The 13,799-nt window shown below is 36.3% G+C and overlaps 1 protein-coding gene across 2 annotated transcripts in view; it reads left to right on the top strand.

Moving 5' to 3' along the window:
* USO1 (USO1 vesicle transport factor) overlaps positions 1–13,799 on the top strand; it is a 118,314-nt gene that overhangs the window by 57,450 nt on the left and 47,065 nt on the right. For both annotated transcript variants that reach the window (XM_049885953.1, XM_049885954.1), the window contains exons 5-7: positions 9,560–9,660; positions 10,053–10,155; positions 10,307–10,362. In XM_049885953.1, the coding sequence (XP_049741910.1) occupies positions 9,560–9,660; positions 10,053–10,155; positions 10,307–10,362 (260 nt within the window). The remainder of the gene's footprint in view (positions 1–9,559; positions 9,661–10,052; positions 10,156–10,306; positions 10,363–13,799) is intronic.

Here is a 13,799-nt window from a genome sequence, read left to right as displayed (position 1 = left end):
AACTCACCAGCCACCCCGTGGGAAAAAAGTCCTGACAATCTGCTCCCGTAAAGATTACAGCCTAGGAAACCCTATGGGGTAGACCCAACAGCACACAACAACAATCTTTATGGAAGCAGATCACCAGACTTTCTTCCATGGTGCCACTAGGTGGGTTCAAACTGCCAGCCTTTAGTAGCTGAGAGCAAATCACTTGTGCCACCCAGGGACTTTTTTACAGTATAGTTACAGAATAAATCAAAGGTATTAACTGTATTTCTTGCTGCATAATTAGCTTGTGCTCAGTGCTAACACAGAATTAAATTTTTTCTTGAGTTAGACCTGCATTCCTTTAAAGTTCAGCACAAAAGTTCTCTAGAGTGCTCTGTATTAAAGGGGGTTCATAGTTAGGCATTATGTACAATATTCTATCTGAAGCATCACATTTTACAATAGCATAGTAAGCACTGAGAAGCCTGCAAGTAAAGAAACCTGTTCAACTTCGTTTAATCCAAATATCTTTGTCTGGAGGCATTTGCTTTTGTTTGACACCTATTAACATGCCACTCTTTCCTGCATTTTGAGGAAACTAACTTAAATTCGATATAGCTTAGTTGTTTGCCTTTTCTCAACATAAAAAATATTTTGACATTTTCAAAAATATACAAATTTTCTATCAAGGCTGTATATATTTTCCCCCATTCTTTTTTAGTTTAGTTTACAAGTTTTAATATTCTCTCACATGTTAATGACTTATTTCAAACTTTTTTCTATAGGTCACAAACTTTTGGTCCAAGGCGTTTACTGTCTTGTAGGCAAGATTGCTTGGCCAACTTAGTATTTTAAATAATTTGAATAAGTTACAAATTGGGATCTTTCACATCAGTATATGGACTTTAAGCTTGTCTTTTAGGAAAATCTGAAGATCTGACAGCACCTGGGCCTGCATTCCCATGTGACAGCAATCAGCTAGAGCTGAGTAACTGCTGTTTGCTTCCCTTAGGGCATATATTCTCCAGCCTCCATAGTGTCTTACACCCAGCGTGCTTCGCTCACTCACAACTTGTTCTTAGAGTTGAGTTTACATTCTCTACAATATTCACAGCACTCAGATAAAAGCCGTGCCATGATAAATTTTTTAAAGCATTATTTTGATAATTATATACTGAAGTCTTATCTCATTCAGCAAATATGAATATATGCAAATGGAATATAACCCTACAAAGCATCCACAATTAGATCAACACACATTGCTGTGATTTCAGTTTCTGCAGAGACAGTTCTAAGAGGGAGAGTGCAAGTTACTGGCCTTTTGAACATAGATTTCTTATGTATTTGGAGAGCTGTTCACTTAATGCACATGCTCTCTGTTGCCTCCCTTTTTTACAGTTTTCTTTATCTACTTTTTTGTCTATAGAATTTGACTAGATATTTCCTTCTCATGACACCTCTAACCTAGTCATGCATGGTTCATTAAGGTTCTGGGGTGGCTTAAAACAAGATAGGCTTGTTAGCACACCGAATTAGCTTTAATTGGGTGCATGGCGTTCACTGCACCATGGGAATCAGAGCACCTATTCGTAGCTGATTCCAAGGAGGGAGATTTTCAGAAGATCTTACCAGCTCTCAAATTCCCTTACCTTTTCCAGTTACTTCACAGTCTCCCCTTCCATCATCATGTTGACATGCAAATAAAGTATGAAGAATGTATGGTTCTTGGTATTTACCTGGTCCAACTTTTTCTCCTCCATTGATACATTTACCATTGAGCTTTGAAAATGACAATTTACCAAGCCAGATTTTACTCTCAGGGATGTGTGAATAATAAGGACACAGAATTTTATCAACTCCTAAAGGAACAGCAGGTAGCATCAAGCCTCTTCTACCTTAACTTGTTAATGCCCTAGATTTATTAATGATCATGATGATAGTTTTCAAGTGTAGTTGTTTGTTTTTTCTTCCCTTCATCCCCTCTCCTGTCTACCAGTTTTTCCTGAAGTGGAAACAGTGACTACTTCCTTAAACAGTTCTTCTGACCAAAACCAAATCCATTGCCATCGAGCTGATTCCAACTCATAGTGACCCCATAGGACAGAGTAGAACCACCCCAGAGGATTTCCAAGGAGCAGCTGGTGAAATCAAACTGCCAACTTCTTGTTAGCAGCCTGAGCTCTTAACCACTGTGCCACCAAGACTCCTGTCATGATAGTTTTTTAATAGTAAAACATGCAGCAAGTTTATTTTTATATAGAATCAAAATAATCATAAACTGAACTACTTTTTTGGTAGATTGCATTCAACTTTTATGAGAAAGATAAATATAAGGTAAAGTATCAATATCAGTACTTGTTTACAAACAAGCGAGTTTCTGGAAATATCATGGAATATACTTTAAAAAATTTTTTTGCATCTTTTTTTTTTTTTTAAGAGATTTTCTTAACCCCCCCAACTGTAAAACTATTAACTTGTTGTTTTTTTTTTTTTTGCTTTTGGCCTTAGGGATTATTAATAATAAGGAAACTGAGGCCCAGTTTAACACAGTGATTGAATCTTTGCAAGTCCCGTTTGTGTTAAAGATGTTTGTTAACTATAAGCTAGCTCAGAGTTTGATACAAAAAAATCTAACTTGTTAGATCATTTCCTTGGTAAACTGATATCAGCTGATCTCAGTGAGGAAGGGAGAGGACAGGGCTTAGACAATCATGTTAAGATTTTTTTTGCATCTTAATGATGCATCATTACTGATAACCTGGTAAGAATCTGAAATTCTGAATCATCAAAGGAAGATCATTATGTTTCATATCATTTGAAAACTCGATAGTACATATTTAGGACAGTGATTCTCAGCTGGAAGTGATTTGCCCCCTCATCCTCATCTAGAAGACATTTGGCAAGACCTGGAGACTTTTGGGGTTGTCACAGTTGAGGGAAAGTGGGAGAGTGCTACTGGCATCTAGTGGGTAGAGGCCAGAGATCCTGCATTGCACATGACAGCGTCCCACAACAAGAAGCTATGTGGACCAAAATGTCAGGAGTGAGTATCAAGATTGAGAAATCCTGGCTTAGGCATAATGAGGATGATGATGATGGTACTGTTTATTGAACTCTTACTTAGTATGCACTGTTAATGTTTCTATTATTTTGAGTTGAAATTGTATATTTTTAAAAGAAAATTTAGTTATTTTACTTATCTGTTTTCCTCATAGAAAAGTCTATGTGAAAGGTATTGTCTGCATTTTACAGATGAGGAACTGAAGCTAGATACAGTTGGGATACTTGCCCAAAGTAACTTGGCTACTAAGTAGTTGAGTATGAATTTAATTGACCTGAATCTAAAGCCTTTGTGAACTTTTTGCATTACACCGTACTGCCTCTCAGGAAAGTATCTGACTGCTCCATACCCTAGTCATTCTGTAGTTAAACAAAAATTACCTCTACCTGTGTTAGCGATGTTACTTCATTTCTTGATCATGTTAAGTTACTTCGCAGGTTACACTTGACCTGTTAGTATTGACAGTGGATCGCTCCTTTCTCCTTACGAACTTTTTGTTCGCTTGGCTCTCAGTCTCCAAGGTCTTCTGGTTTCTTCCTGTTTCACTGACTCCTTACTCCTTTTTTATCTTCTTTGCTGCCTTCCTTCTTACCTCCTCAATCTCTTAATAGTGGAATACCCCTGGACATAGATTTCTTTCCTTCTCTACTCTCTTCTTATATTCTCAGACTGTATTGTCATCCAGTCTTGTGACTTTAAATATTATTTATATGTTTATCAATCTCAAATGTCTATGTCCAAACCACACCTCTTCACTGAACACCGTAGTTGTACGTTCAAATACTTGATGTGATGTCTCCACTTGGATTTCTTCTCCCCCAACAGCTTAATGTATCTGAATATTTCATTCCTTTTTACTGCTGAGTAGTATCCTCCTTCATTATAATACTTTACTTTATCTTCTTGAGCGGCCCTTTGAAAACTTCTGTCCAGCTCTTTTACTTCATAATTTCTTTTGTTCGCTTTAGCTGCTCCACTTTCAAGAGTAAGTTTCAGAGTCTCTTCTGGCATCCATTTTGGTCTTTTCTTTATTTCTTTTCTTTTTAATGAACTTTTGCTTTCTTCAAATGTAATGCCTTTGATGTAACCCCACAGCTCCTCTGGTCTTCAGTCATTAGTGTTCAGTGCATCAAATCTGTTCTTGAAATGGTCTCTAAATTCAAATGGAATATATTCAAGGTCATACTTTGGCTGTTGTGGACTTGTTTTATTTCTTAAGCATCAACTTGCAGGTGAGCACCTGATAGTCTGTTCTGCAGTGGGCCACTGGCCTTGTTCTGATTGATGATACTGAGCTTCTCCATTGTCTCTCTCCACAGTTATAGTAGATTTGATTCCTGTGTATTCTACCTGGCAGGATCAACATTTATAGATGCCGTTTCTGTTGTTGAAAAAGGTATCTGCAATGAATAGGTCATTGGTCTTGCAAAATTCTGTCATGCAATATCCAGCATTCTTTCTATCATCAAGGCCATATTTGTTAGAGAACCAAAAAGGAAGAACACACTGGGCATTTCTCAATCTGAAGGAACTGAAGAAAAAATTCAAGCCTCGAGTTTTAATACTGAAGGATCCTATGAGCAAAATACTGAATAACGCAGGAAGCCTCAAAAGAAGATGGAAGGAGTACATGGAGTCACTGTACCAAAAAGAATCGGTCAAGATTCAGCCATTTCAGGAGGTAGCGTATGATCAAGACCGATGGCATTGAAGAAAGAAGTCCAAGCTGCACTGAAGGCATTGGGGAAAAACAAGACTCCAGGAATTGGCAGAATACCAATTGAGATGTTTCCAAAAAATGGGTGCAGGACTGGCAGTGCTCACTTGTCTATGCCAAGAAATTTGGAAGACAGACACTTAGCCCACCAACTGGAAGAGATCCATATTTGTGCCCATTCCAAAGAAAGGTGATCCAACAGAATGTGGACATTATCAAACAGAATCGTTAATAATACACCAAAAAAATTGCTGAATATAATTCAAAAAACGTTGCAGCAGTACATGGACATGAAACTGCCAGAATTTGAAGCTGGATTCAGAAGATGGTGTAGAACAAGAGATAATATCAGATGAACCTTGGCTGAAAGAAAATACAGGAAGTATGTTTACCTGTGTTTTATTGACTATGCAAAGGCATTCAGCTGTGTGGATTGTAACAAATTATGGATAACATTGCTCATGAGAAATCTGTACATAGACCAAGAGGCAGTCATTTGAACAGAACATTTGTGGTTTAAAATCAGGAAAGGTGTGCGTCAGAGTTGTATTCTTTCCCCATACTTATTCAGTCTGTTTGCTGAACAAATAATCTGAGAAGCTAGACTATAGGAAGAACAACACTGCGTCAGGATTGGAGGAAGATTCATTAACAGCCTGCAACATGCAGATGACACAACCTTGCTTGCTGAAAGTGAAGAGGACTTGAAGATCAAAGATTACAGCCTTCAGTATTACACCTCAACATAAAGAAAGCAAGAATCCTCACAACTGGACCAATAAGCAGCATCACGTTAAACAGAGAAGAGGTTGAAGTTGTCAAGGATTTTATTTTACTCGGATCCACAATCAACTCCCACTGAAGCAGCAGCCAGGAAATCAGACAACATATTGCATTGGACAGATCTGCTGCAAAACTACTTTAAAGTGTTAAAAAGCAAAGATGTCACTTTGAAGACCATGATGCACCTGACTCAAGCCGTGGTGTTTTCAGTCGCCTTATATGTATGCGAAAGCTGGACAATGAATAAGGAAGACCAGAGAAGACTTGATGCATTTGAATTATGGTCTTGGTCAAGAATATTGAATATACCATGGACTGCAAGAAGAACGAGCAAATCTGTCTTGGAAGAAGTACAGCCAGAATGCTCCTTAGGGGTGAGGTTAGCAAGACTTTGTCTTACCTACTTTGGACATGTGATCAGAGAGACCAGTCCCTGGAGAAGGACATCATGCTTGGTAAAGTAGAGGCCTTTAATGAGATGGATTGACACAGAGTCTGCAACAGTGGGCCCAAACACAGCAATGATTGTGAGGATGTCGCAGGTTTAGGCATTGTTTCATTCTGTTGCACATAGGGTTCATTGTTTTGTTCTGTTGCACAGAATGACTAAGTGATTGTTATGGATTGAATTTGTGTCCCCCAAAGTATGTGTCAACTTGGTTAGGCCATGATTCCCAGTATTGTGTGGTTGCCCTCAGTTTTGTGATTCATGTGATTTTCCTATGTGTTGTAAACCCTAATCTCAGCCTGTGGTTAGTTAGGCAATATTGAGTTATGTTGAAGAGGATTAGGGTGGGATGTAACACCCTTACTCGGATCACATCCCTCATCCATTGTAAAAGGAGTTTTCCCGGGGTGTGGCCTGTATCACCTTTTATCTTACAAGAGATAAAAGGAAAAAGAAGTGAGCAGAGAGTTGGGGACCTCATACCACCAAGAATGCAATGCCCGGAACAGAGCATGTCCTTTGAACCTGAGGTTCCTGAGCAGAGAAGCTCCTGGACCAGGAGAAGATTGATGACAAGGACCTTCCTCCAGAGCCAACAGGGAGAGAAGGCTTTTCCCTGGAGCTGGTGCTTGGAATTCGGACTTCTAGACTACTAGACTGTGAGGGAATAAACTTAGGTTTGTTAAGGCCATCCATTTGTGGTGTTTCTTTTATAGCAGCACTAGATGACTAAGACAATGATGTAAACGACTGAACCAGAATAGGACTGGGTCAGTTCCAAGTCCCGCTTGGCTCAGCCTGTCTAAACAGAGAAGTGGACATGGCTGTTAAGGCAAAGTGAAAGCGTTTATTTAGATGGCCAAGTAAAGGAGTGTGCAGGGCTTCTAGTCTCCGCGGCGGCTCCCTGAAACTGAGTGGACACCAGCTTTTATGGGATCGTTACAGTAAGCAGAATCATGAAGTTATACATATTAACAATTCTTTGTGATTATTCATTGTGGGGCAGGGCTAGGAATTGGCAGGAAGCGACTGACAATCCCCTCGCTTCTGAAATGGGCACGGCTCTCACAGATGACGTAAGTCCAGTGACTTCTGTTCCTTGACGTGAGTTTTTTGGTTCCTTGGCATGAGTTTTCTGATCTGTCTGTGCATGTTTGGTTGTCTGGTGCTGGTTTTCCTGGGACTTGTTTGTGACCTTTATCTGCAGAATTTCCCTGAAGTTAAAACAATGTAAAGAGTAAGGAAGTGGTTAATCCTAGTCAAACAGTTCTGATCTGAAGCCTTGAAAAAGTCTGCCCCTATTGTGAGAGCAGGAATGTGGTTTAGCAGCCATCTCAGTGATACATAGGTAGTCCCTAACTCATGGTGGGGTTCCATTCCGATGATTCTGTCATAAGTCAATTCTGACATAAGTGAGAAACCTCATTTTTTTTTTTTTAGTGTTCATTCTAATGCCTTTTATTGTATTTGATCTCTATCCATCTTTGGGAGTTGGAAACATTCATATAAACTTACAGATGTATTTTAACACTGTATGCAGTAAATGTTACTAACAATAAGATGTACAAAAAAAAAAAGTCGTAAGTGTGGTTTGTTGTAAATCAGGGACTACCTGTTTCCAGCGACCTACGTGATATCTTCATTTGGATTTCTGTAAGGTGTCGCACACTTAATATGTCCAAAAGTAAACTTTTGATTCTCTCTCTGCTCCCAACTTGCTTCTCCTACAGTGTTCCCCCATCTCAACAAGTAGCAACTCCAGTTCTGCCCTTTTAGTTTTTCATGCCAAAACATTGGAATGGTCACTTTTTTTTTTTCTTACACCCTTCCATACAATGTGTCAGCAAATCCTTTTCCCTCTGTTTTCATAAAAATTAGACCACTGTGGCCTAAGCCATCTCCAGCTCTTACCTTGATTATTGCCTCCTAAGCTGTCTTCCTATTTCCCTAGTTCTCCAACAGTCTATTGTCCACGAAACAGCCAGAGTAATTCTTTTAAAAACAAGTGTTTTTTGTTTAAAAAATGTAGTTTTACGGTTCAAAAACAGTAAATTCTTTTAGTGATATAAGAGATCTTTAAGAGAAATATTTCATAGTTAAAATTCCTAAAAAATTTTAAACCAAAATTTTTTATTGAATATTTAAGTAAGTTTCTGAAGGATAAATCCAGCATATTTGCATGTATAATCAATATTGGGAAACATCTCTTTTCTAGTTTTGGTTTCTTTTTCTCTTTCCCCTGCAGATAATTAGATGGGATTAAGTCACCATGAGTTGGAATTGACTCAGTGGCAACTGGTTCCTGGTTATCAGTATCACTTGTTGGATTGTTTTGCTTTTCCTGTCATCTGCTGGGGTTTTTTGTTGTTTCTATACTCGTGTTTTATAAACAGCTGTTTAAGGGGTAATGAGTAGGTTTGATGTTGACTGCTGGCTCTGTAAGTTTATTACCACTGCCTGGAGCATTATGTGGATGAAGATTCTCTGACACTTAGCAGATGCTGTGCAGTGGGGTTGGGTTTTTGTTTTTTTTTTTTTTTTTTCCAGTTTTTGTGTGGGTAGTATATTTGCCACCACTAAATTACTGTTTATGGTATTGGTAGGTTTTAAATGATAATTTGCTTATGGCAGTTGTTGCTTCAATTTTTAGTGATCCTTTAAGTTATTTTGACAACGTACATTTAAAGAACAAATAGTTCAAAGATTTAGCATTAAGGGCAAATATAAAATATTTTAAAGAAATGTAAAATTCTGATTTTAAAATTTAAATGAGACCAAATGATCGATATTTACTTGAAAGCAAAGATGGGGGGGCGGGTAGGGAAGCTAAATTAATGGAAATGGAATAAGCAGAGTGGAAATAATGAGAATGTTGACACAGTGTGGAAAATGTAACCAATGCCACTGAATAGAAATCGTTAAATGAAACCTGATTTGCTGTGTAAACTTTCACAAAAATACAATAAAATATATATATATTAAAAAACTGGTTTTATTACTAAATAACTATATATGTACTCTAATTTTTTTTTTTTAAGGATATTGAAGACTGCAGATGAGTGATTTAATTTTTAATTAAATTACTTAATACAGTAGCACTCAGAATCAGCAAGGACTGTATGTTTAATAATGGTTTTGGAGGGGAAGGTGTTTTGAGGTATAATTGGCATACAGTCACATTTACTGTTTGGGTTGTATGGTCTTAGGAGTTTGGACAGATACATACAGCAGTGTAACCATTACTTTACTCATGTTAGGGTATTCCCATTACTCCACAGACTTTCTTTGTGCCCCAGTTTAACCTAAAAATGTCCTTGAGAAAATGTGAAAACTTAAATATCTCTTATTTGGAGAGTAGATTTAAACGTTTGAGAAATAAAATTGATTTAAATGACATTAAAAGTTATTTTAAGGAATTAATTGCCTTCCATTCATTGTAATATTGCTACCGGCCACACTGTTACAGGCTTGAATTGTTTAAATAAAAGAAAATTATCGTGTCTGCTTAGCTCCTTCAACAAAAAGACACCTTAAAGTAACACAGCACCATACTGAAGTACATTATCTTTGAATATTACAGAAGAAAATTCCACAAGACAGAGTGATGATTTGGGAAGCCAGTTTACAGAAATTTTCATTAAGCAGCAAGAAAATGTCACTCTCCTGCTATCTTTATTGGAGGTAAATAGGGAATCTTAATATTTTTGTCATCTTAATAAGCATCTTTTTTGTTGCCTTTTTCTGATGTTATTAAGGAAGAAACGTATACGTAACTTTTTAAGGTAGTGGGTTTATTATAACATAGCAACAGATTTACATGCATGTTTCAAGAAATACATCTGTTAAAGCACTGTCTGCTTTTTAACTTATTTCTCTTTTTACATAATATTCTTTTATCTAGTCAATAACATTTTAACCTGTTTGATCAGTTTATATTAATTTCCTGTTTTCTTTTTATTGCCTTTCTTCTCTTTAGAATCACCATTTAGAAGTTTACTAAACTTCCATTCTTTATTTGTTTTTCTTAAAATTATGAATTACAGACGTAAATATTTTAAATTCTTATATTGCAGGAGTTTGATTTCCATGTCCGATGGCCTGGTGTAAAGCTTCTTACTTCTCTTTTAAAACAACTAGGGCCTCAGGTGCAGCAGATTATTTTAGTCAGCCCCATGGGTAAGTGACTTAAAAACCATCTTTATATCATTTGATTGGAAAAAATGAGGAGTATTTCCTAGAGAGAGGGACTGAAATGGATTGTTTATAATTTGAATCAGTATTTGCATTTTTGGCTTACCAGTATTTTTCACATATTTGTTTTTTCTAGGTGTTTCAAGATTAATGGACTTATTAGCAGATTCCAGGGAAGTTATACGTAATGATGTAAGTTAAATTTGAAAAAGGAGTCCAATAATATGCAGCTTTTTTTTTTTTTTTTTTTTTCTCTTGGCAAATGAAATCTTTGTTTATTCTTATTCAAAAATATAAGAAGTTAGATTTGGAAAGTTGAGGTTAGTGGTCAGTCTTTTAGACTTTTTAAAGTTATATGCAAGGCCACATTATTTCTTTCCTATCCAAATGTTTTGGGTTAAGCAGACAATTTTGCTATTCAAATTTATTTCTTCCACAAGTTTAGGATTTCTTCCACTCTGTTCTGAAAGGTTGTATTAGCCCCAAACTCTTATCTCTAGAATCCTCCTTCCTAAAGAGTAGAGGAAAGGCCCCCACACGCTGAATGATGTAAGCTTAACAAAGCATAACATTTTTAACATTTAGAATCCTTGTACTTAGTTGACTGAATGTATTTCAGAGTATTTTTCCTTAATAATTTTATTTAACTATGAGCATGGTTTGCTCTGGAATCATTTTCCATTTTGATTTATTATAGTATTTGCATATAAGTTTGAATATTTTGCATTGATGCCACATTATTTTGTTGCTTGAATATTTTTCTCTACTGTTACCTTACAACTTGGTCAAAGCTCTGTTATACTTTAGACAACAATTGGAAAGATCATTTTAAAATTAAATGCTACAGCTAGGAGATCATATCAGGCTAATTCAATTCCCATATTTATAGGGAGAAGCCCATGACCCACAGAGACCAAGTAACTTGTTCTTCATTAGCCACACAGACATACAGATAGAGCTTTTCATATTTTTTTATGTATGTCAATTCAGTTTTATAGACAGGCAAGTTATATAGTAATGTAACTTAAAAAAACTATTTTTTATTCTTTAATATTTAAATTTTATCTTTTAAAAAATTGTATTTAGATGGACATCCATCTATTTTTTTTCTTTTTCCACCTATTAGGAATTTTGAGCATCTTGGACTAATTGTTACTAACTCAGTTTCTCTTGTTCTTCTCTTGACCCTCAGTTTAAGTAAGAGGATAGCATACAAACCATTTAATAGAGATATTATCTTTCCCTGGTTCTCTGTTAGTATTATTACCATTTGTTTTCATTTTAAAATATAAAATTACTTTTTTTTAAGCATAGTGCATATCTTGGTGTTTAAATTTACTGTTTCTTTTAACTCTTACCCTTTGTTCTTCATCTTTTTCCCTCAGTTTTTATTTGAGACAGATAAAATGATTCTCCATGTTCATTTTTATTAATTTTGCAGTTAGAGATTAAGTTACATTTTTAAATTTTCATTATAACTTACTGAGATTCTTGGTTTTCATGTGTTTAACAGCCCTATTTTCTTTGGTTTAAATAAACCTATTTATATGATTTTGTTTGTGGATGCTTACTGTCAGTTACATTATGTAATGTAATATACACAGTTGACACCAAGGATCAGAAACCAGTGGCAACTAAGTGGCACTCTGATTTACTGAAACAGTGTGCTACTGTTTTCCTCTTTTTTATCTTTTCTTTCTTTAAAAATTTTCTTTTCCTTTTTTTCTTTCTTTTAATAACCTAATTGCACTCCCTGACCATTGTAGACATTGATTAGCCTCCCTTAGAGCATATTGGTAAAGATGCCTAGCTGTAGTTTGTTTTATATTTGAGACATCGACGTAGATCTGGATTTAGAAAATTAGTTGGTCATATATAGTAGGTGCACTGATAATTTTATACTTAACGTGTGTTAACTTAGTATTTAAAAAGCAAGTTACACTAAAATGGTTGAGAAAACCCTGGAAAGCAACTACCAGCTTACTTCTAAGTGACAGACTGTACTTCCATCCCTTTACTTATTTTTTTATTATGAGAAATGTAGCACACACAGAGGTGGAGAGAAAACACCTGAACCCATCAGTTATCAAGATTTTGCTCTACTTGCTTCATCTGCCTCCTCCTCCCACCTCCACCCCGCTCCTGTGTATTTTTGACTGGAGTTTTTAAAAGCAATCAAGCAATCTATAATTTTACCCATACACACTTCAGTATGCATTTCAGGGAAGAAAAAAAAAATTTTTTTTCTTACGTACCTTCAAGACCATTATCACTAAATTAACGAATTAATAATTTCTTGGCCTTCAGTTTAAGTAAGATAACCATTCCAAATTCAGTCTTCCCAGTTGTCTCAAAAATGTCTTTTTACACTTAGTTTCTTTGAATCAGGATCCAGACGAGATCCTATCATTATATTTGGTGGTTCTGTCTATTAACGCTGAAGGCTCGATTAGGGTCAAGTTCAGCTTTTTGCTAGAATATTTTCTAGGTGATGCAGTGTACTTAATCTTGCAACACCTCAGGAGACACATAATACTGTTGTCTCACTTGTAGTGATGAGTGAGTTCAATTGGTGATAGCCAGATCCCTCCATTGTGAAGCTCTCTATGAACCTTGTATCAAATGGTTTCATCCACTAATGAGCGTTGCCAGAGCAGTTATTTTGTTAGGCGTTCCAAAATGATGATGTCTCTGATTCTGTCATTCTTTCCATATTTATTAAATTGTAATCATCTGTAAGGAGCCCTGGTGGTGCAGTGGTTAAGAGCTCAGCTGCTAACCAAAAGGTCAGCAGTTCGAATCCACCAGCTGCTCCTTGGAAACCCTATGGGGCAGTTCTGCTCTGTCTTACAGGGTTGCTATGAGTTGGAATCGGCTCAGTGTCAGCGGGTTGTAATCATCTGTAAAGAAGAACTTTACTTCATCAACTAGTGCTACTTTATTACCTTTAATACAGTTCATACTGAAAGGCAGGATAAATAAATAAATGCCTTTAATTTTTTTTTTATTTGCCAATTTTCGAAGTGAGGAGTTGGTGCCCACTTACTTTCAATGACCAACAAGTATACTTCTATTCTTAAGAGGACTTTACTGGATGTGTTGATTAGAGCAGGAACTCTCTTAATAGTCACTTAGGAGAATAAGGGAGAAAAAAATCAACAGTTATTGAGAACTTAAAATATGGGAGGTTCTATAGAAGGCATTTTATGTATTATCTCTTTTACTCCTCATAAAATCTCTGTGGCGTAAATATTATTGTCTTTGTTTTACACGTGAGTATACTGAGACTCAAAGTCACCCAGCTAGTAAATAGGGCAACTAGGTTTTAAACCCACTTTATCTTACTCAGAGCCCCAGTGTTCTTGTCACTGTACTCTTCCCTTTGTTAGCAGTTAAACTCAACTTGGCAGCATTAAGTGGGAAAATTTGACATCTAAAATAACCGCATTCACCTTTCTCTCTTTCATTTAGGTATTGTGATGAGACAGGAACATTAGTGAAACAAACTCAATAAGGCCATGGGCATTTTTCTTACATGTGTATGTACCACCCAGTAGTAACAGCCAACCACTAATTTACCTCTTTAGGATTTTTGCTATTCCTCATACATTCCTAAGTAATATCTATGC

The sequence above is a fragment of the Elephas maximus genome, chromosome 5, assembly GCF_024166365.1.
Source record: "Elephas maximus indicus isolate mEleMax1 chromosome 5, mEleMax1 primary haplotype, whole genome shotgun sequence".
Classification (NCBI taxonomy): Eukaryota; Metazoa; Chordata; class Mammalia; order Proboscidea; family Elephantidae; genus Elephas; species Elephas maximus.
The sequence above is the reverse complement of the archived record's forward strand: the minus strand, read 5'-3'. Positions and strand labels throughout refer to the sequence as shown.